Below are 24928 nucleotides of genomic sequence, written 5' to 3' on the forward strand. Positions count from 1 at the left end.
AAAAGTTGCCGATTGAACAGTTTTTAACCAAAAAATACCAAATGTCAAAAGAACAGACACAATATATATATGTTTATATATATATTAAATATTGTACAAATATATACACACTGAAACAAGCAAGGCAGCACAGCTGCAATAAATACAGTTCTATGTGCATCCGAAAGTCTTTGTACAGCACGAGTCAGAAACTACTGCACTGCAATATCTGGCTGGCCTGGTACTGAACAGCTTAACTTCATTTTATAGCACATTCATCGTTTTTGTTTTCAGTTATTAAATATTTTTCCCAAGAGCATTTTACAATTCTCTGTTGTCCTTTTCATTTATTTTATGTTTTCCACAGAAAATCTTTTTCGGAAGGGCTGTCTGAATTGATGTCCTCAGTCATTAACATGTAAGAGCTGACGGCTTCCCTCAGTCCAACGCTTACAGGACAGTCATCACTGAAGTTGCCGTCTTTACTGAAAAGAGCAGAGCTAGAAGGAAAAGCAGGACAACACTGAATTACACGATGCATATAGAACAAGAAAGCTGTGAATACTTACTCCTTATCCCCCCTCCCATTCCAATCCTGATTGGCAGCTCAGGCGATCTGTTTGCCTATTTATACATTTTGAGGGATTGTTTTATGGCATGAGGCTTACCCACTACTAAGCTCTCCAGATGTTTTATATCATTTATCAAATGTATAACAAATGATCCCTGGTTGTCCGTTGTTAATGAACCCTCTATGTATTGTTGGGTGGGAAAAGTATATGAGACAAATATAAGCAATAATTGTTATGGGGGAGTTCCAGGGCAGCACAGAACTAACTGTACAACTGATTTCAATCCAAAATAATTATTTCTATTTCAATTAGCAAAACAGTATAAACAGAAAAATCAAATTAAAGACATTAAACTGTAAAAAGATAATTCTCAAATGTGTTAGAGCATTTAATTATTGTACTATTGCACATAACATTGTGTAGAACTCTTGTGAAAGGGCTAAACCATAGTCAAAGTCAGCTTCAGAGCAGCAATGTTATAATGGGAGCTAGCTAAACATACAGGATCTGGTAAACCAATGATAAGAGACAAATGTGTGCAGCCACCAATCACCAGCTTGCTCCCAGTTGTACACTACACTTTGAAATTGTCTCAGACGCCATTTTAGAAACCTATAATTAGCACTAATGTATAGTCTCTCAGCAGTGGCCAGGACAAACATTTGCATAAGTATATGAAGACAAATACAAGAAATCTGAAAACACCACTGCAACATCTAGAAATGGCATTTAGCAATTGCCTATTCAAAATCCTGATTCTAAGTTTTTGTGATTGGGATTTAACAGTGTGCCATTCTGTCCTTTTTATTGGCAGCTAAGATCAGTTACACAGGTTTTTACACTTAATAGAAGTCTCCAAGCGTGTGTTTAAAAAAACAAACGCAAAAAAACGCAGTACAGAAATCTATTGGTGTTTCAATCAGTTATATAGTATATATAGTGCAGAGATGTATTGGTATTATCTCAATCAGTTATATAGTATATATAGTACAGATATGTATTGGTATTATCTCAATCAGTTATATAGTATATATAGTACAGAGATGTATTGGTATTATCTCAATCAGTTATATAGTATATATAGTGCAGAGATGTATTGGTATTATCTCAATCAGTTATATAGTATATATAGTGCAGAGATGTATTGGTATTATCTCAATCAGTTATATAGTATATATAGTGCAGAGATGTATTGGTATTATCTCAATCAGTTATATAGAATATATAGTACAGAAATGTATTGTTATTATCTCAATCTGTTATATAGTATACAGTATATAGTACAGAAATGTATTGTTATTATCTCAATCATCTATATAGTATATATAGTACAGAAATGTATTTTTATTATCTTAATCAGTTATATAGTATATATAGTACAGAAATGTATTTTTATTATCTTAATCAGTTATATAGTATATATAGTACAGAAATGTATTGTTATTATGTCAATCAGTTATATAGTATATATAGTATAGAAATGTATTGTTATTATCTCAATCAGTTATATAGTATATATAGTACAGAGATGTATTGTTATTATCTCAATCAGTTATATAGTATAGATAGTGTAGAAATGTATTGTTATTATCTCAATCAGTTATATAGCATATATAGTATAGAAATGTATTGTTATTATCTCAATCAGTTATATAGTATAGATAGTGTAGAAATGTATTGTTATTATCTCAATCAGTTATATAGTATATATAGTACAGAGATGTATTGTTATTATCTCAATCAGTTATATAGTATATATAGTACAGAAATGTATTGTTATTATCTCAATCAGTTATATAGTATATATAGTGTAGAAATGTATTGTTATTATCTCAATCAGTTATATAGTATATATAGTGTAGAAATGTGTTGTTATTATCTCAATCAGTTATATAGCATATATAGTGTAGAAATGTATTGTTATTATCTCAATCAGTTATATAGCATATATAGTGTAGAAATGTATTGTTATTATCTCAATCAGTTATATAGTATATATAGTACAGAAATGTATTGGTATATATAGTGTATATATAGTATATAAATGTATTAGTATTACAGCAATAAGTTATATAGTATATATAGTACAGAAATGTATTGTTATTGTTGTATATATAGTATATAAATGTATGGTATTTTCTCAATTAGTTATATAGTTTAAATATAGTATATAAATGTACTGGTATTATCTCATTGAGTTATCTAGTGTATATATAGTATATAAATGTATTGGTATTATCTGAAACAGTTATATAGTGTATATATAGTATATTAATGTATTGGTATTATCTCAATCAGTTATATATAGTATAGAAATGTATTGGTAATATCTCATTCAGTTATATAGTATATATATAGTATAGAAATGTATTGGTATTACTGCAATAAGTTATATAGTATATGTATAGTATAGAAATGTATTGGTATTACTGCAATAAGTTATATAGTATATGTATAGTATAGAAATGTATTGGTATTACTGCAATAAGTTATATAGTATATGTATAGTATAGAAATGTATTGGTATTACTGCAATAAGTTATATAGTATATGTATAGTATAGAAATGTATTGGTATTACTGCAATAAGTTATATAGTATATGTATAGTATAGAAATGTATTGGTATTACTGCAATAAGTTATATAGTATATGTATAGTATAGAAATGTATTGGTATTACTGCAATAAGTTATATAGTATATGTATAGTATAGAAATGTATTGGTATTACTGCAATAAGTTATATAGAATATGTATAGTACAGAAGTGTATTGGTATTATTGCAATCAGTATAAGAATCAGTTTATAGTTATTCTAACACACTACACCAAGTGTATATCTGCATCCAATTGCTCTGCGCTCCTATTACTATTATTTTCAGCAGGTTTAATCCATAGTGTAGAACATCTGTATTGACTTGCATTTACAGCATATGTTTTGTAAATGTTTTCTAATGGCTCTGGTTTATTACACCATAATAACTAAAGCTAGAACAAAATCTGACTGATTTTTTATGTAATTTTTTTATAAATTAATCAAATTCAAAGTCTTACCTATCCAATTCATTCCAGTTAAGTGTTTTTTTTCTAATCATTACTGGTCCAGAGGAATTGCGGCCTAACGTATTAGTAGCTCCTTGTGTAATACACGGTTCCTTCAAAATACAACAAATTCCATCTGCTGTTTCTGAAAGGAGATCGAATAAAAATGATTAAGATATAATTGTTTAAAATATACAATGTTAACAATCAATGACATACATTTAATTCACTATTTAGGGCTAGATTACAAGTGGAGTGGTAATTTACGTTTTCGCTGGGATTTTCATTTTTGCGCTAGTCGGATTGGCGCTCCTATTACAAGTTGAAAGTAAATTGTTTTTTTCTCCAGTGGTAACCAAAATAGTGGTTAAAGTCGAAATTTCAAGTCAAAGGAGATAAAAAAAGTTGAAAAAAAAAACACCCACTCTGGCGCAAACACCATAACATCAGGGGTCAAGTCCTACAAAAAAAAGTGTTGGAACTCACCAAGACTTCCACCACCCTCACAATTAATATTGTTTTATACACACACACTTAGATACACACACACACACACACACACATAACCTGCATGTATATGCATATAATCTATACACTTTGGTTTTGGTTTATGAAAGCAAATTAAAACCAAAGAAGGGTTGAATGGGTGTTTTTGGGCCTAAGAATCCTCCTCAGCCACAGAGTCTCATCTACTTAAATGGCCACTGAACCCAATTTTTTTCTTTTGTGATTCAGATAGAGCATGCAATTTAAAGCAACTTTCTAATTTACTCCCTATTATCAAATGTTCTTCATTCTCTTGGCAACTTTATTTGAAAAGCAAGAATGTAAGTTTAGATGCTGGCCCATTTTTGGTGGACAACCTGGGTTGTTCATGCTGACTGGTGGATAAATTGACCCACCAATAAACAAGTGATGTCCAGGGTCTGAACCCCAAAATTGGCTGTCTCCTTAGCTTAGATGCCTTCTTTTTCAAATAAAGATAGCAAGAGAACAAAGAAAATTTGATAATATGAGTAAATTAGAAAGTTGCTTAAAATTGCATGCTCTATCAGAATCACAAAAGAAAAAAAATGTAGGTTCAGTGTCCCTTTAAGGTGCAATAGTCCTATTTCTGCTGAGGGCAGCTAAAAAACCCCAGAGCAAGCCACACAGAAATGTAAGCACCATGTGTTCCACACAGTGCAGGGTGGTCACACAGCAGGACCGCTAACAGGCTTACATTTATTATATTGTAGGAAGTTTTATTGACCATTACTAGAGGATCTCACTTTCCCTCTAAACAGACTGTGCTCCAGCTCCTCCCACCACCAGCAGTGTTTACTGAAGTGTTTCTGTTCTCTGTCCAGGGGGAACTTAGTTCCACCTGCAAAAATAGTGCAGGAACTCCGTTCATATGCGTTCCCGCTGGACTTGACCCCTGCAAAATACATTCTCAGTGCAAACCCAAAGTGAAAATATTAATATTTCATATTGCAATGTTCTTTATGTAATGGAATATGTTCTATTTATTCATAATTAAACATTTCTACATATATCTGATGGATTTTTAAACAAATATATATTTATAAATACATAGAACATATTGTGCAATGTGCAGAACATAGGAATGTGAAATATTTACAGTAAATACGTAGTTAAACCTGTATTAAATTGAATATTGCATAAATATTATTTTACATCTTTTTGTCTACTTAAGAGGAAAAGGCTCCAATGCACGTATATACAGTATATGTCTATAAATTGTATGCATACAGTCATGGCCAAAAATATTGGCACCCCTGCATTTCTGTCATATAATGCATCACTTCACCCAGAAAATTGACTGGATAAAAATATTGGTACCTTCCCAAAATTGTAAGTTATGCTCCTGTAATTTGTAGTTAAACTCACCTGTATCAATTAACAGGTGCTGGCAATATAGAAATCACACCGGCAACCAGCTAAAATGGTGAAAAATTGACTCAACCTTTCTGTTGTGTATGTCTATATATGTATACATACAGTAATGGCCAAAAATGTTGGCACCCCTGCATTTCTGTCAGATAATGAACCTCTTCTCCCAGAACATTGTTGCAATTACAAATGTTTAGGCATTCTCATGTTTATTTATTTGTTTGCATTTGTATTACACAAAAAAAGTGGAGAAGAAAAAGTAAAATCTGACACATTCCACGCAGAACTCCAAAAATGGGCTGGACAAAGTTATTGGCACCCTCAATTTAATATTTGGTAGCACACCCCTTGGAAAAAATAACTGAAACCAATCACTTCCTGTAACCATCAATGAGTTTCATACATCTCTCTACTGGAATTTTGGATCACTCTTCTTTTACCAACTGCTTCTGGTCTCTCAGATTAGAATTGTTCCTTTTCCCAACTGCTGTTTTGAGGTCTTTCCGCAGGTGCTCTATGGGATTGAGATCTGGACTGATTGCTGCCCACTTCAATACTCTCCAGCACTTTGTCTTAAAATATTTCTGGATGCTATTTGACGTGTGCTTTGGGTCATTGTCCTGCTGTAAGACCCATGACCTCTGACGGAGACCCAACTTTCTGACACTGGGCCCTACATTGCACCACAGAATTCTTTGGTAGTCTTCAGATTTTATAATACCATGCACACAGTCAAGACAGCAAAGCAACCCCAAAACATCAGTGAACCTCCACCATGTTTGACTGTAGGGACTGTATTCTTTTCTTTAAAAGCCTCATTTCTTTTTCTGAAAACAGTAGAATGATGGGCTTTACCAAAAAGCTGTAATTTTGTTTAGTCTGTCCATAGCACATCCTCCCAAAAGTATTTTGGCTTCCTCAGGTAAGTTTTGGCAAACTCCAATCTGGCTTTTTTATGTTTCTGTATTAGCAGTGGGGTCCTCCTGGGTCTCCTACCATATTGTCCCTTTTCATTCAGATGGCAATGAATAGTGCGAGCTGACACATTTGTAACCTGTACCTGAAAGTCAGCTTGAATTTGTCTGGAAGTTGATCGAGGTTCTTTATCTACCATTCGAACAATCCTTTGTTGCAATCTTTGATACATTTTTCTCTTTCGTCCACGACCAGGGAGATTAGCTACAGTGTCATGGGCTGTAAACTTCTTGACAATGTTGCGCACAGTGGACACAGGAATATTAAGATCTCTGGAGATGGACTTGTACCTAGAAATTGTTTATGCTTTCCCACAATTTTTGTTCTCAAATCCTCAGACAATTATTTGCTGCTCTTTTTCTTCTCCATGCTTAGTGTGGCACACAGAGACACACAACAGAAATGTCAATTTTTCACCATTTTAACTGGTTGCCGGTGTGATTTCTATATTCAGCACCTGTTAATTGATACAGGTGAGTTTAGTTACAAATTACAGGAGCATCACAAACCTGGAATCCAATTATTTCTTACAATTTTGGGAAGGTGCCAATAATTGTATCCAGCCCATTTCTGGAGTTTTGCGTGGAATGTGTCAGATTTGGCTTTTTTTCTCCACTTTTTTGTGTCATACCAATACAAACAAAAGAAATAAACATGAGAATGCCTAAACATTTGTAATTGCAACACATTTCTGGGTAAAGTGGTGCATTATATTACAGAAATGCAGGGGTGCCAATATTTTTTGGCCATGAATGTATTTATACATATATAGACATATACTGTATATAAGTGCATTGGAGCCTTTTCCTCTTAAGTAGACAAAAACATGTAAAATAATGTTTATGCAATATTCAATTTAATAAAGGTTTAACTACATATTTACTGTAAATATTTCCCATTTCAATGTTCTGCACATAGCACAATATGTTCTATGTATTTATAGATATTCCTATATATATATATATATATATATATATATATACTTATATATGATCATATATATAGATAGGTTTAAATTTATATTTGTTTAAAAATCCATCAGATATATGTAGAAATGTTTAATTATGAATAAATAGAACATATTCCGTTACATAAAGAACATTGTAATATGAAATATTCATATTTTCATGTTGGGTTTGCACTAATTTGAATATGCAGGGGTCAAGTCCAGCGGGAACGCATGGGAACAGAGGTCCTGCACTATTTTTGCAGGTGGAGCTAAGTTCCCCCTGGACAGAGAACAGAAACACTTCAGTAAACACTGCTGGTGGTGGTGGTGGGAGGAGCTATAGCATGCCTGTATGTATTAATGTGTTTATATGTGTGTAACTACATATATACACATATAAATAGATTAATACATACAGTATGTACACACACACACACACACACATATATATATACATATATAAGAAAACATCATTAGACATGTATACTTATGTATTTCAATGTTAAACCCCCTTGCCGGCTTTTTTTTGATTAACATCCAAGATCTCATATCTTTGAGCCCTTATAACTTTTGTATGCAATTATTTTTTTAAATAATTTTTTTTTAGAAATTGTCATTATGAGTGTAACTGTACTTTGTAATTTATTTTTGATGTGTTTTGTGACACTTTTTAGTTTCGGAAAACCTTAACCACAGCTCTGAGATGGTGGTAAGGATTCTAGCATAAATTACGATTGCGCTACCACAATTGCGATTTTGCTTAACTTGTAATATGAGCGCAATTAAAACAGAGCACAAACGATCGCAAAATTGTTTGCGCCCCACTTGCACTCTAGCCCTTAAGGCTTTCTAGTCCCTAGGCTAGGAAGGCGAACCAGGAGACATGTAGACTCAGCATTAGTCCTCGAAAATTAGTTGTTGAATGTAGCAGTTGACACTTTGCAGAGCTACATCTGAACAATTTCAAAAGTGAATAGCAAATTTCACAAGTTCTCTAACTTTTTGTATTCAAGTGCAAGGAAATCTGCAATTTAACTACTATAATATATACTGTATATATATATATAGATCGATAGATAGATAGATAGACAGATAGATAGATAACTGAATATGAGTCACAAAGAAGAAACATTTAAAAGAAAAAAATGCTTTAAAATAGAGGAATACGTTTGTTTTTTTCAAGTAAGCAAATGTTTACATGCAAACTGCTGCTGATGATGAAATATGGTCTGATGTCTTAAAGGAACATTAAATGCATTTCATGCAGCTCCATCTAATACCATGTATGTACCTAGGTTACACTGCAGGTATCTGAAGGAGAGTTGCTGCACATGTGCAAAAAGGTCAGCACTGGAATGCAGTGAAAGATAGATTTCAACATGGTGGTAGGCAGGTGGGGAATAACCGCAATACTATGCTTATAAAATATATTTAGTGTTTAATGTCCCTTTAATATAGAGTCATGTTGTTGTTTTTTGCTCTAATCAGTTACTTTTATATCATATAGTCTATACTAATATACAGAAATTAATCAGCATGAAAATACTCGTAAAATATGTTCATGCCTCATCTTTTGGAAGTTGCATTTGTCAAATCATACGTAAGCTCACCTGTGTAATAATCAACCATCTCTTTAAGTGTGGGAAAGGTCAGACGCGGTGAGATATAGAGCCACCCATTCTCTAAACGATTGATAAGATAATGCTTGATGGTATCCTGTGAGCCTCGGTTGGTTTGTTTTACAGATAGAGTAAAGCATTCTGTAATGGGAAAAAGGTGTTTAGAGGAATGGAATTAAATTAAAATGTTCATGAAATCTGATATTTATTCATACATACTGTATAGCCAGATTCTAAAACATTGAAGTGAAATTGGGCCCAATGATCTAAAGGTCTAAACAATGCTCGCCAGTTCTTCTATTTCCCTGGTGGAATGATCTAAAGTCACTTCTTACCCTGAAAAACGTGTGTCTGGCTAAGGGGCGTATACTGTATTTTCGTATGGGGAGGAGAATTATACATTATAAAAGAGCACAATAAAATTTGTAATTTAAACATCTTACAAAACGAGTAATTGAACAATTCACACAAAAATATGCAGGAAAAAATTTTATTGTTAAGGTGCATCAAAAACCATAACAAAATTCTTCACCAAAAATTGTATTTTATCAAAAATGTAAAATGTGTATGTAAATTACACAGGAATAAATCGTATTAAATATGCACAGTGTAAATTGTCATTTTAGTACACTGGATGTGCAAAAATCACACAGAAATTCATACTTATAAGTACATAATACAAAACGTAATTGTTTTTTCGTAAAATGGGCTCAACAGCTGCGTTCAAGGTGCATACAGGAAATTGTCTCTCTAATCCCAGCGCAATTCTTTAAAGATTTTCGCACTAAAGATCTCACAGTTTATTCTCGCAAACTAAAAGGTTACAAGCTTTTGTCAAAACACTCAAAATACCCTAATAGACAAACACATGCATACAAAAATATAGGTGATTGTAAGATGCTATACACAGAAAGCCGCGTAATGTGATTTATATTGTGAGCAGGATTTAATTTTAAAGTCCACCCCCTGCTCACTGCTAACTTCGTTCCACAGAGCGAAGTGTCCCTTTCAGATGAGCTACATAACTTTCACTTTCAATAGGAAGAGGTTGGCGAGAAAAACAACGTCTGAAATTACGAGGTTTAGATCATTGGGCCCTAAATACCAATGTCATTCTTGAACAGGAGATAAATACACTAAATATTCTAATTCATCATGTTATCGGATATATATAATATGGCATATTGTCCTTTTTTTTTTTGGTCGGGTAAATCATTTTTAAAATTCTTAAACTTAACACTAAATACATTAAGGTCCATATTCAGCACTTTTTGGTTGACTCTGGAAACATACCAGTAAGTTAAAGGGACAGTAAACATTATGAATGCTACATAATTCTGCACTTAGCCTCTTGTAATTGGCTTTCTGATGTGCTTAGCTACCTCTCAGTAGTCCAATGCTGCTCATTCAATAAAGGATACCAAGAGAATGAAGCAAAATTAGTAATAGAAGTAAATTGGAAAATGGTTTTAAAATGTATGCTGTATCTGAATAATAAAAGAAAGAAATGGGGTTTTATGTCCCTTTAGTGCCACGCTGAATTTATACTGTACTGGGGACTATGGATATGTTGCATTTTGTGACGTTATAATAGTGAACCAAAAACTGTGAAAGCAATAAATAAATAAAAAAATGATGATTTAAATCTGATTTAAATGACTTTCACTTTAGAAAATTATTTTCGGAATTAACTATTTAGACCACCTGTTAGCAATCGCTCAACAATGTTTGGTTTCCTGTGTGTATAGTATATACTTTAGCATATCCACATCTCATACCACATTAAGTTTGACAGGTGTGAGAACTTCCTGAAGTCAGATGGCAACAGGAAGATGCTATGCCCAAGCCCTCTCTAACTGTAATACTTCAGTCCACATATTTGTATTACGTGTTCATGCACTCACTGACACATTCTCTAATGTTCTTCCAATAGGTTGTAATAATCATAAAACAGCAACGTGTAGCAGAATGGCAAGTTAAATGGAGACAGAACAGCTGTACTTTTGCATAAGTTTAAATAATATTGATATAGCTTTTTTTTATCTAGGCCACCATTATGCAGTGAACCACTGTAAAGTTTAAAGCGGTAGTAAATTAGTGGTGGAACAACAAGTATGCAACCAGCGCCCATTTGGCTGTGACCCAGTATGTGGACTACTCCACTCTCGGGTACCACCCTGCCTTCAACTACTCCACTGCCCATTTAAATGTAATTGCCTCGCAGCCATTCAATTGCAACACTTAGTCCAGTGCTCAAACTTCTACTAATGGAGGGTTTAAAGTGAAAGTGCACTATAAAATTGTTTTTTCTTGACTATGTTTCCAATGACTTATACCATGGTAAAAAAAAAAAAAAAGTTTTTTATTTTGTATATCAAATAGCTGTTTCTTTGAAACCACAAGCCATTAAAATGGGTTGAGCATGCAGGGAAATCAGATCTTATTTTATCACTTTCTGTACACACATGCTTCTTTATATTATATCTGTTTGTATACCAAAGTACAATATTTAGAGAGAACAAATTATTATTTTTTTACTTATCTCTCCTAACCTCCAATGGGAGTGTAATTTCTACTGCTGGTTTATAAATCAGTTATTTCAAATGCTAAAATAAGCGTAAATTAGCTGTTTGTAAACAATTTACTCCAGCAGGTAAACTTTGAATTGAATTGGAAACTCTCTTAACTGCTCTTAATTCATGCAATGAATCATCAATATTAATGACATTTAAAATAAACTGTGCACTGTTGTTACATACATTACTATAGCAAAAAAAAAATCTCACAATTTTGCATAGATGTGAATTTAATTCAATTGTTCCTCAATAATGATGTCAACAGTAATCTAAAATATTTGAATACATGGACATAAATTGATTTGGATCCAATTTGTAAACAAGTTTATTGTAATTATAGTGCAATTTGGAATACATTAGATAAACTATATGTCAAATAATCAACAAACCTTTTCTAGACACACTTTCTCGGATCAAGAAAGAACCATTGTGGTTGCAGCTCATCAGCAATAATTCTTCTGCTTTCTCACGGGTTATACCTTTATAGAGCCACCTAAAAATAAATAATGTTAAAAATATGTGCACATAATACAGTTTTAATATTATATTAGTACATACGTTTACAGAAAAATACACAATAGCTTTGTAGTTATTTCTAATGATTAATGAATAATCCAGCATTTACAATAAAGCAATAATCATATAAATCAATAACCAATAAAATCATTTTCTTTACAGTGGAAATGATGGGGACACTGTATTTAGGTGCTAGGGGTTAAAGGCCTTCATGAAGAAAGATTAAAAGAAAACAAAAAAGTAAAGGAACCGTGAGTCCACAATCAGACACTAGGGGGGTTGCAAAAAGATTTGCAAGTCACCTATTGGTTACTTGGTAAGGTTAAGCAGAAATCAGAGATAAACCTGTATAAACTACAACTGTTTATAACACTGTGGTGATTGCAGATCTGCCTGACCTTCCCCTATCAGAAATTATAAAGATATATACAATGTCTTTTTTGCGAAAATAAAAACTTGTAGAATTTTTAAGGCATTCCCCTAATGCCAACTTCACATTCACATAAAGCAAAGCTAGGACTCATTTGTCAGGGAAATCGAAAAAGTGGAAATTTGACCCCTAGACATAAATGTGAATCATCAATAATATAAACAAGTTAAACATTTGGATTGTCTTGGTGTTCATATTATGCTACCACTTGAAGGAAATGAAGAAATTGGTCAATTGAAAAAAAATCCTGGGTTTGCTTGCACTCTGATGCCGTATTCGGGTACTATCTGGGCCTGTTCCACAGCTACTCAATTGGAATATAGCATTAATCAAAAGGGCACCTAGCTCTAGCAAGAATTCTCTGCAAGTCATTCCTTCTGTAAGTTTTGTGTGAAGATATAAACATGCAGAACTGATCAAACTAAGGGAGAATATGTAATAAAGGCCCAGTGTAAAGGTTCTTCTGCATCCCAAAACATTTATCACCTGCAATATAACTTCACTACAGTAATGTTAACTCAGAGATACGCCTTTATCTACGCTCAAACCATTATGATTAAAATTTAGTAACTGTGGGTCCATTTGGAGACAATTATCTAAAAACTTCGACAAAACTGGTTTCTGAGCAGAAGAAACATAAAATGACTCTGGGATAGAGGATGTTACCGATTTGGAAAAATACTATGAGGTATTTTCCTGCCAAGGGCCCACCAATTGAGGGATAACCTCTGTGGCAGGAACTATTAATCTACTGTGACAGGACCTTTCAAACCTGCCCTCTACCAACTACCAATTGAGAAAATACTTAATTTGAAGGACTGTCTGTTCAATTGTTATAGCAAACACAAATTAAATAACATCACGTGAAACATTGCATAAGAAACAGCCTTCAGTGTAACCAACATTAGGTTAAAAATTACATTAAAGTCCCTTGATGAAGGTAAATGTATGATCCAGAGGTCCCTGATCAGGAACCATGCTAGGATCTTGAAAATATGGTACTCTGGTTAAGTAGCGTAAACTTGGCTACTAGATGAAGGACAATTGAATAATAGGACATCAGATATCACTGGAGTTGTCTTGGGGGCTTGGTTGGCTTGTTTGCATAGTTTCTAGAAAATGAAGAACATTGTCTCTATGTGGATATACATTTAGGTTTATTTGTTCTATACCCGGGGAGAAAAGCAGCTTTAGTTAAAGTAATATCCTAATGATGGTTGATTTTCAAATCAGAACCAGAGAAGACTTTCACTTAAAAAGTAATATCCCAAAGAACATGCTTAAAAATCAAAAGTAATAAGAGGGCGCAGAGATTTGACTTTACTTTTTTTTATGAAGTGAGTTGCACATTAACTCAATTTCCAGATAAAAGTTTGGATTTTAAAAATGATCCACAAATAAAAAATTTCAATCAATAACAATGTCTGTCACTAATTTACTCTGAAATCTTATTCTTATTAGTATTTCCTGAGTTTGCTTTGCTGGTGTTAATTGTTACCTCAAAATTGTTAACTTTTCATCTTGTTTAAAGTGTTATGAGCCTTCATTTTTTACTAGGTTTGCATACAACGTCATTCCATTTTACAAGTGCACCAAAATTTAGTTGGGTATTAAAAGGTTAAATTCAAATACTATACAGATATGTTAGATGTTAACAACAAAATGTACAGAATGACTAGAATAGAGCACAATACTCCCCTCTTAGGTGACCGCAGCCTTCTAATAGTCTCTCCCAAAAGGACTGTGAGTAGAATATGGAATATGTATATAGAGGCGCTGGTCTTGAATCCTTCTGTGTGTTGTAGTGCACACTGAAGAAAGAAACTTGACTTGTGATTCGCAGGAGTTAACAACAAAATAATGTGCAGTATACTTACTCTGAAAATTTCAGCTTCTTCATAAGGATCTATATCCAGATTTTCCCATATTGTGCTTTAGTATCTGCAGACAATGGAAATTACACTGCAGATGATTGTATCTCTTAAAATGATATAAAGTGCAGTATACTCACTCCGAGTAATTCGGAATCCGGCTCTTCAAAAGTGGTTGGTAATCCCACTTCCAATTGTTTTTACTGCTCTTGAAAAAGACGATTTAGTCGTTGAAACGCGTAGAGCCAAAAGAAGAGCTATTTTAATATGTTTTAATAAATATTTGTTTGTTACAACAAGTATTTTCTGCTGCCTTTTTGGAAGTATTTCAAAGTTACCAACCACTTTTGAAGAGCCGGATTCCGAATTACTCGGAGTGAGTATACTGCACTTTATATCATTTTAAGAGATACAATCATCTGCAGTGTAATTTCCATTGTCTGCAGATACTAAAGCACAATATGGGAAAATCTGGATATATATCGTTATGAAGAAGCTGAACTCTGAAATTTTCGGAGTAAGTATACTGCACATTATTTTGTTGTTAACTCCTGCGAATCACAAGTCAAGTTTCTTTCTTCAGTGTGCACTACAACACACAGAAGGATTCAAGACCAGCGCCTCTATATACATATTCCATATTAAAAGGTTAAACCTACCCTAAATTTAATTTATCATTCAGTAACTTGGTAGTTTTATGAAAATTAATATCTCAAAGTATACTTGCAATCTTTACCTTCGATCAATTTAGTCACAATAGACATGATGCAAATACAGGTACAAATCTGTAATTCCAAAATCCAGAATTATTCTGAAATCCAGACTTTTTCATTAATGTTTTTTTTTTTAAATAAAATTATTAAAAAATACCATTCTCCCCAGCCAGTATGTATTTGATTATTTAATTTTTTGTGTTTTAAAATGCAAATGATAGTCTATATTTATTTTAAACAAGAAGTATTATGTCATCTTTCTGATGGTACTATGTTTACAACAGTATTAAAAATTATATAAAACTACAGTTAGGTTGCATGTATGTGTTGTGACAAGTAAATATTTCCAAAATGATCACATTCTACATACGCAAATATAATTTTTTTTTCTGAAATACAAACTATTCTGAAATACAAACTTTTTCTGGTCCCAAGCAGTTTGGATCCAGAGTTTTGTAACTGTGTACTTAAAAATATTTAATAAAATATTTTATTTGAACTTATGTTGGACTCCTGTGTAAACTTATTTTCATTCATGGCTGTAAACAATGGTGTCAGTAAAACCTTGCTTCAACATTGTAACACAGAAATTGCAGAATTTAAAAGGATTTGTGCCCATCCCACTTAAGAGATGGGATTCCTGTCTGCAGATACCTTTCATTCTATCCAACGAGAGTACTCTACCACAACAAATAAGACTTATTTTACATTTACATAAATATTTTCCAAAGTGTTGTTATTACTGTGTTTTTCCACGATGCTAGTGTTTCGCATTTGATGTATGAAATATCACATATTGGACACCTCATGCATCTATAGAAATTAATGTCAGGAACTCCCACTAACAAAACTGTGGAAAATATAACTAAAGCTAATTTGAACATGATCTTGTATTTGCAACTGGCAAAATGTCTTCTTTATTCTGCAAGGGAGTCTCACTGGATAAAATGAAAGAAGTCTCAATGTGTTTTGAATATCAGGCCGTTTGTCACAGCTCATGTGATTTTATTGTTTCCTTTTGCACATAGGTTTCTTCAAGTTATTAGTTTTGCTAAATCAGTGGCATCACTAGGGGGTGCAGGGGTGCGGACTGCACCCGAGTGACATCCTCCAGGGGGTGACACCATCATACAGGAACTTACTCTACTCAAGTAAGCCTCCTCCCGCGTTGGTGTCACCTCATCTATACATCAGGCAGCTGGGAACCCCTGCACCTATACTATGTGGACCAGGTGTATGGATGACTCCGGTCCACATATTAGGGATCTCATCAGTTATCAGCCAGCTCCAGCTCCACCGGTCCCACCCACTCCCCTAGGCATAGAAGTGTGAGTTGAACTTGACTGCACAGTGCACACTGTGCGCAGTTTACAGGTAGAAGCGGCAGCCGAAAATAGCTGTACAGCCCGCGTGTGGACACGTCGTGTGGTCGTGTGGTGGTGGCAGCGACGGCGGATGGTGACTCAGGCGAGGTAAGATATTATTCAGTACTCTGCACTAGGCAGGCAGCAGCCATCATCTGCACTGCATCTTCCAGACGACTCCCATCCCAAGTAAGTTCACTTCCAACTAACTACTGTGCCACATGTTGTAAGGGCAGATGCGTATCACTTAATGTGAGTGCACCTGATACTTCACTGCAGCAAGCGGAAGTTTACTGAAGCCTGTGCACAGGTGCAAGTTCATGTGCTTAAGATAGTAAATAAGGCTGTAAAAGTAAAATATAGTACTGGGACATGTGATATGTTCCTAAAGAAAGTGTAACCATACCATCATTCTGCTGCACGCAGATAACAGAGATGGCACACAGCCCACACAATATTTGATCTTAATCTAAGCATAATTGGTTGATGCCAAGTAACATTTCATCATAATGCAGTCTGTACCATACTTATCACTATTGTTCCCTGTGTATTTTTCCAGTAACATACCCCTGTATACTGTCATATACGTTCTATAAACATTGAATTAACTTTTTAGAGGGATCTAAGACTTTAATAATAGCTAATGAGATCTTACTCATGAGTGACATTTCAAGTTCAAGAGTCTTCAGATAACAAGTATTATTTACTGAAATAAATAGATAGTGTGTTTATGTGTCCCCACGTGTTGGACACATCTAGTATTGTCTGCAGCACAAGTAGTGCAATAAAACCAGTTTTGCACAGACGTTCTCTTTAACCCTTCTGTGCAAAGCTGGTTTTATTGTACTACTTGTGCTGCAGACAATACTAGATGTGTCCAACATGTGGGGACACATAAACACACTATCTATTTATTTCAGTAAATAATACTTGTTAGAGAACAGTAATATGATATAAAAATACTGCTCCAAATACTAATATTTAGTTATACTAGGAGAAAAGGTACACGTAGCAGCAGTAAGGCAGAACAGAAAGCTGAAAAACGAACTTGCTGGAATTGTTGACCTACACATCTATATATCCAACACAGAGATCACACTATGAGACTGTGTGACACGGTATTTAGGGCTAGTTCTCCAGAATGTGTAAATCTCACTGTGTCATCAAAAAATCTTACAGGTTTGCTACAAAATTATACAAGTTTACATTTTGCCATTCTATTCCGTAGGCCCCATCTGTACAGGTTGAGTGCCTGAAAAGTTCCTGACCCTTTTTAAGCAGCAAAATGCCTATATAATGCCAATAATTTATTTATACTTTATAAAACAAAGTATGTTGCTGGTTAAATCAATAATGTTTGTCATCAATGACATACACACACACACCCAGAGAGACACAGAGACACACACACACCCAGAGAGACACAGAGACACACACACACCCAGAGAGACACAGAGACACACACACACCCAGAGAGACACAGAGACACACACACACACCCAGAGAGACACAGAGACACACACACACAGACACACACACCCACCCAGAGAGACACAGAGACACACACACACCCCCAGAGAGACACAGAGACACACACACACACAGACACACACACACACCCAGAGAGACACAGAGACACACACACCCAGAGAGACACAGACACACAGACACACACACACCCAGAGAGACACAGAGACACACACAGACACACACACACCCAGAGAGACACAGAGACACACACACACACCCAGAGAGACACAGAGACACACACACACAGACACACACACACCCAGAGAGACACAGAGACACACACACACCCCCAGAGAGACACAGAGACACACACACACACACCCAGAGAGACACAGAGACACACACACCCAGAGAGACACAGACACACAGACACACACACGCCCAGAGAGACACAGAGACACACACAGACACACACACACCCAGAGAGACACAGAGACACACACACACACACACACCCAGAGAGACACAGAGACACACACACACACCCAGAGAGACACAGAGACACACACACACAGACACACACACAAACATAGAGACAGACAGACACACACAGTGGAGCCTGCTGACGCCTGTTGTGGATTTTGTAAATGTAATTTGCCTGCACCCTGGTGGATGAACAGATGGTGAGAGTGAGCTTTTTTGGGAGTATATATATATATATATATATATATATATATATATGGGAGCAGAGTTATGATTTACCAGTAACATTAGTAAAAAAAATATTACTGGTGGGGGACACACCATGAGTTACCGCACCGGGTGACACCAACCCTAGTGACGCCACTGTGCTAAATGGTTTTACTGAATGTAGGCTAATATTTTAAGTTCTAGATCTCTGATGCATTCCTAGAAAGGCTACCACCACCCTTTATTCCATAATAAATTAAATCTGTAGTCTACATGCTATCCCACTCTGAGATAGTAAGGCTAAATGAAAAAGACATAGAATAATAGAAAAAACAATGGCCTAGATTTAGAGTTGGGCGGTAGCCGTCAAAACCAGCGTTAGAGGCTCCTAACGCTGGTTTTGGGCTACCGCTGGTATTTAGAGTCAGTCAGGAAAGGGTCTAACGCTCACTTTCCAGCCGCGACTTTTCCATACCGCAGATCCCCTTACGTCAATTGCGTATCCTATCTTTTCAATGGGATCTTTCTAACGCCGGTATTTAGAGTCGTGTCTGAAGTGAGCGTTAGAAATCTAACGACAAAACTCCAGCTGCAGAAAAAAGTCAGTAGTTAAGAGCTTTCTGGGCTAACGCCGGTTTATAAAGCTCTTAACTACTGTGCTCTAAAGTACACTAACACCCATAAACTACCTATGTACCCCTAAACCGAGGTCCCCCCATATCGCCGCCACTCTATTAAATTTTTTTAACCCCTAATCTGCCGACCGCACGCCGCTGCCACCTACATTATCCCTATGAACCCCTAATCTGCTGCCCCTAACACCGCCGACCCCTATATTATATTTATTAACCCCTTCTGCCGCCCCGCTATCGCTGACCCCTGCATATTATTATTAACCCCTAATCTTCCACTCCGTACACCGCTGCCACCTACATTATAGCTATGTACCCCTAATCTGCTGCCCCTAACACCGCCGACCCCTATATTATATTTATTAACCCCTAATCTGCCCCCCTCACCGTCGCCTCCACCTGCCTACACTTATTAACCCCTAATCTGCCGAGCGGACCGCACCGCTACTATAATAAAGTTATTAACCCCTAATCCGCCTCACTCCCGCCTCAATAACCCTATAATAAATAGTATTAACCCCTAATCTGCCCTCCCTAACATCGCCGACACCTAACTTCAAGTATTAACCCCTAATCTGCCGATCGGAGCTCACCGCTACTCTAATACATTTTTTAACCCCTAAAGCTAAGTCTAACCCTAACACCCCCCTAAGTTAAATATAATTTTATTCTAACGAAATAAATTAACTCTTATTAAATAAATTATTCCTATTTAAAGCTAAATACTTACCTGTAAAATGAACCCTAATATAGCTACAATATAAATTATAATTATATTGTAGCTATTTTAGGATTGATATTTATTTTACAGGCAACTTTGTATTTATTTTAACCAGGTACAATAGCTATTAAATAGTTAATAACTATTTAATAGCTAAAATAGTTAAAATAATTACAAAATTACCTGTAAAATAAATCCTAACCTAACCTTACAATTAAACCTAACACTACACTATCAATAAATTAATTAAATACAATACCTACAATTATCTATAATTAAACCTAACACTACACTATCAATAAATTAATTAAATAAAATACCTACAATTATCTACAATTAAACCTAACACTACACTATCAATAAATTAATTAAATACAATACCTACAAATAAATACAATTAAATAAACTAACTAAAGTACAAAAAATAAAAAAGAACTAAGTTACAAAAAATAAAAAAATATTTACAAACATTAGAAAAATATTACAATTTTAAACTAATTACACCTACTCTAAGCCCCCTAATAAAATAACAAAGCCCCCCAAAATAAAAAAATGCCCTACCCTATTCTAAAATAAAAAAGTTCAAAGCTCTTTTACCTTACCAGCCCTGAAAAGGGCCCTTTGCGGGGCATGCCCCAAAGAATTCAGCTCTTTTGCCTGTAAAAAAAACACATACAATACCCCCCCCAACATTACAACCCACCACCCACATACCCCTAATCTAACCGAAACCCCCCTTAAATAAACCTAACACTAAGCCCCTGAAGATCTCCCTACCTTGTCTTCACCTCACCGGGTCCCGATCTGTCCAGAAGAGGGTCCGAAGTCTTGATCCAAGCCCAAGTGGGGGGCTGAAGAGTGACGTCCATCCTCGGGCTGAAGTCTGGATCCAAGCGGCGGCTGAAGAACTCCATCATCGGGCTGAAGTCGGAAGTCCATCATCGGGATGAAGTCTTCTATCAAGCCAAATCTTCAATCTTCTTTCTTCCGGAGCGGAGCCATCTTCTTCGAAGCCGACGCGGAACATCCTCTTCAACCGACGCCTACTCGCTGAATGACGGTTCCTTTAAATGACGTCATCCAAGATGGCGTCCCTCGAATTCCGATTGGCTGATAGGATTCTATCAGCCAATCGGAATTAAGGTAGGAATATTCTGATTGGCTGATGGAATCAGCCAATCAGATTCAAGTTCAATCCGACTGGCTGATTGGATCAGCCAATCAGATTGAGCTTGCATTCTATTGGCTGATCGGAACAGCCAATAGAATGCGAGCTCAATCTGATTGGCTGATTGAATCAGCCAATCGGATTGAACTTGATTCCGATTGGCTGATAGAATCCTATCAGCCAATCGGAATTCGAGGGATGCCATCTTGGATGACGTCCCTTAAAGGAACCGTCATTCGTCGGGAAGTCGTAGGAAGAAGAAGATGGGTCCGCGGTGGAGGTCTTCAAGATGGAGCCGGTCCTCATCGGATGAAGATAGAAGATGCCGCTTGGAAGAAGATGGTTGCCGGTCTTCCAGGATAGGATGAAGACTTTGGAGCCTCTTCTGGACTTCTTCAGCCGTCGGATGATGGATGTCTAGCCCCCGCTTGGGCTTGGATGAAGATTTCGGAGCCTGGAACGATCGGTGATACCTGGCATGGTGAAGACAAGGTAGGAAGATCTTCAGGGGCTTAGTGTTAGGTTTATTTAAGGGGGGTTTGGGTTAGATTAGGGGTATGTGGGTGGTGGGTTGTAATGTTGGGGGGGGTATTGTATGTTTTTTTTTACAGGCAAAAGAGCTGAATTCTTTGGGGCATGCCCCGCAAAGGGCCCTTTTAAGGGCTGGTAAGGTAAAAGAGCTTTGAACTTTTGTAATTTAGAATAGGCTAGGGCATTTTTTTTATTTTGGGGGGCTTTGTTATTTTATTAGGGGGCTTAGAGTAGGTGTAATTAGTTTAAAATTGTTGTAATATTTTTCTAATGTTTGTAAATATTTTTTTATTTTTTGTAACTTAGTTCTTTTTTATTTTTTGTACTTTAGTTAGTTTATTTAATTGTATTTATTTGTAGATATTATATTTAATTAATTTATTGATAGTGTAGTGTTAGGTTTAATTGTAACTTAGGTTAGGATTTATTTTACAGGTAATTTTGTAATTATTTTAACTATTTTAGCTATTAAATAGTTCTTAACTATTTAATAGCTATTGTACCTGGTTAAAATAAATACAAAGTTACCTGTAAAATAAATATAAATCGTAAAATAGCTATAATATAATTATAATTTATATTGTAGCTATATTAGGGTTTATTTTACAGGTAAGTATTTAGCTTTAAATAGGAATAATTTATTTAATAAGAGTTAATTTATTTCGTTAGATTTAAATTATATTTAACTTAGGGGGGTGTTAGGGTTAGGGTTAGACTTAGCTTTAGGGGTTAATCCATTTATTACAGTAGCGGTGAGATTCGGTTAGGGGTTAATAACTTTATTATAGTAGCGGTGCGGTCCGCTCGGCAGATTAGGGGTTAATAAGTGTAGGCAGGTGGAGGCGACGTTGTGGGGGGCAGATTAGGGGTTAATAAATATAATATAGGGGTCGGCGGTGTTAGGGGCAGCAGATTAGGGGTACACAGAGATAATGTAGGTAGCGGCGGTTTACGGAGCGGCAGATTAGGGGTTAAAAAAAATATGCAGGTGTCAGCGATAGTGGGGGCGGCAGATTAGGGGTTAATAAGTGTAAGGTTAGGGGTGTTTAGACTCGGGGTACATGTTAGAGTGTTAGGTGCAGACGTAGGAAGTGTTTCCCCATAGACAACAATGGGGCTGCGTTAAGAGCTGAACGCTGCTTTTTTGCAGGTGTTAGGTTTTTTTTCAGCTCAAAATGCCCCATTGTTTTCTATGGGGATATCGTGCACGAGCACGTTTTTGAAGCTGGCCGCGTCCGTAAGCACCGCTGGTATCTAGAGTTGCAGTGGCGTTAAATTATGCTCTACGCTTCCTTTTTGGAGCCTAACGCAGTGAAAACCCAGCCATTCTGTGAACTCTAAATACCAGCAGTATTTAAAAGGTGCGGGAGAAAAAAAGCACGCGTAGCTAACGCACCCCTTTGGCCGCCAAACTCTAAATCTAGCCGAATGTTATGAACACAATTATGTCCAATTATGCTCTTAGTTTCCATTCTCCATCACATCAAAAATATACTGAATAACTGTGCAGCACTACATATAGTTATAACAAAAATAGATTATACAATCATATAGTAAAACTTACCTATTGAAGACTTTGGTGACATTGCTTTTAGGCATATAACATTCTTTTCCAGTGGAGAGAGATGACACTTTATACCAATCACCATCTCTAGAAAAAAAATACATTTATAGAAAACAAAAATATATATATTATTCAATTAAAAAATGAAAACAGTGAAAAAAAAATAGTAATATAGAACTATGTGTTTTATTTTATACAGTAAATATTTACTTTTTTTTTTTTTTCTGAACTAGGTTAAAAAAATATAGAAATCCAAAAAGAAGAGCGCACTGAAGCTCACAAATGAAAGTCCACGGCAGGGGTAAAAAATACTTGAAGCTTTTTTTCCAACAATTAAAATCAAGGTTAAATATTGTATTTAGGAATGATGATGTTGTACCTTTAAGTATATGGATATAAAGCTCAGTGCGGTCTGGTCACAGGTATGCAGTGACCAAATGCGCATGCGCAAGAAACACGTCTACATTGGACCTTGATCGCACAACTCTGTTGTTTTTATGTGTGCTGAACCTTCCTTGATTTTAATCATGGGAAATAAAGCTTCAAGTATTTTTTTACTCCTGCCATAGACTTTCATTTGCAAGCTTCAGTGCACTCTTCTTTTTGGATTTGTTGCTGCAATGGCTACACCTGACTGTCTCATAATTTATTTTTTATCTACAACTTTTAATGCCACGCCACAAAATACAGTTTCCTTTAAATAATTACTGAATCCTTGAGAAAGGGCTTGGCATGTATAGACTTTATACCAAGTTGGCATCCATAACAAACTTTTAATTGTATTCAGGGGTCAAGTCCTACTTGAAAACTCACCAAGACTTCCACCCCCCTCACAATTGATATTGTTTTATATTTACAGACACACAAAAACACTGTATTTATATGTTTATAATCTATACACTGATTAATGAAAGCAAATTAAAACCAATGAACAGTTGCCTTTAGGCCTGAGAATCATCCTCTGTCACAGAGTCTCGCCCACTTAAGGTGCAATAGTCTCCTGAGGGGAGCTAAATAAACCCAGAGCAAGGCACACAGAAATGTAAGCACCATGTGCTTGCATTTAGTGTATTTTAGGAAGTGTTACTGATCTTTACTAGAGCATCTTACTATCCCTCTAACCAGACTGTGTTCCAGCTCCTCCCACCAGCAGTGTTTACTGAAGCGTTTCTGTTTTCTGTCCAGAGGGAACTTAGTTCCTCCTGCAAAAATAGTGCAGTTCCTGCTCGACCTGACCCCTGATTGTATTCCTGGTAATAATCAAACATCTACTACATACACAAATAATGAATTGTGGACTTTTTGCCAGAAGAAAAATAAATATACAGATTATTAATCTAAAGCTACATAGATGTAATCAATAATGTAGATTACGGTCACTTTTCTAGAATCCCTGACTAGAATCCCTGACTAATAACGACTATAAGATGAATTTTGTGCTGTAAAGGCAATCAGTGGCTATATCAAAGTCCAACATGCCTTTGTTTTTGTTTTTTGTTTTTTTCAGTAACCTTCAAATTCAGTAAAAAAACAAGCACGATTGTGGTCACTTACTCAGAAAGGATGTTGAGTTGCTCTCCGACCTGTATAGTTATAGCTGCTTGACCACCAAGTGGAAAATTGTACAAAGCCACAAAAATACACTTATCCAT

The 24928-nt window shown here is 35.5% G+C and overlaps 1 protein-coding gene across 1 annotated transcript; it reads right to left on the bottom strand.

Moving 5' to 3' along the window:
• On the bottom strand, positions 1 to 24928 carry SLA2 (Src like adaptor 2). Its single transcript, XM_053716815.1, has 6 exons — positions 24831 to 24928; positions 23277 to 23363; positions 11996 to 12099; positions 9022 to 9171; positions 3604 to 3736; positions 1 to 479 (listed from the first exon to the last, which is right to left on the bottom strand). The coding sequence occupies exons 1-6, from the start codon at positions 24926 to 24928 to the stop codon at positions 332 to 334; spliced, it is 720 nt and encodes a 239-aa protein (XP_053572790.1). The 3' UTR covers positions 1 to 331.

This window comes from Bombina bombina, chromosome 1 (genome assembly GCF_027579735.1).
Source record: "Bombina bombina isolate aBomBom1 chromosome 1, aBomBom1.pri, whole genome shotgun sequence".
NCBI classification, from domain to species: domain Eukaryota; kingdom Metazoa; phylum Chordata; class Amphibia; order Anura; family Bombinatoridae; genus Bombina; species Bombina bombina.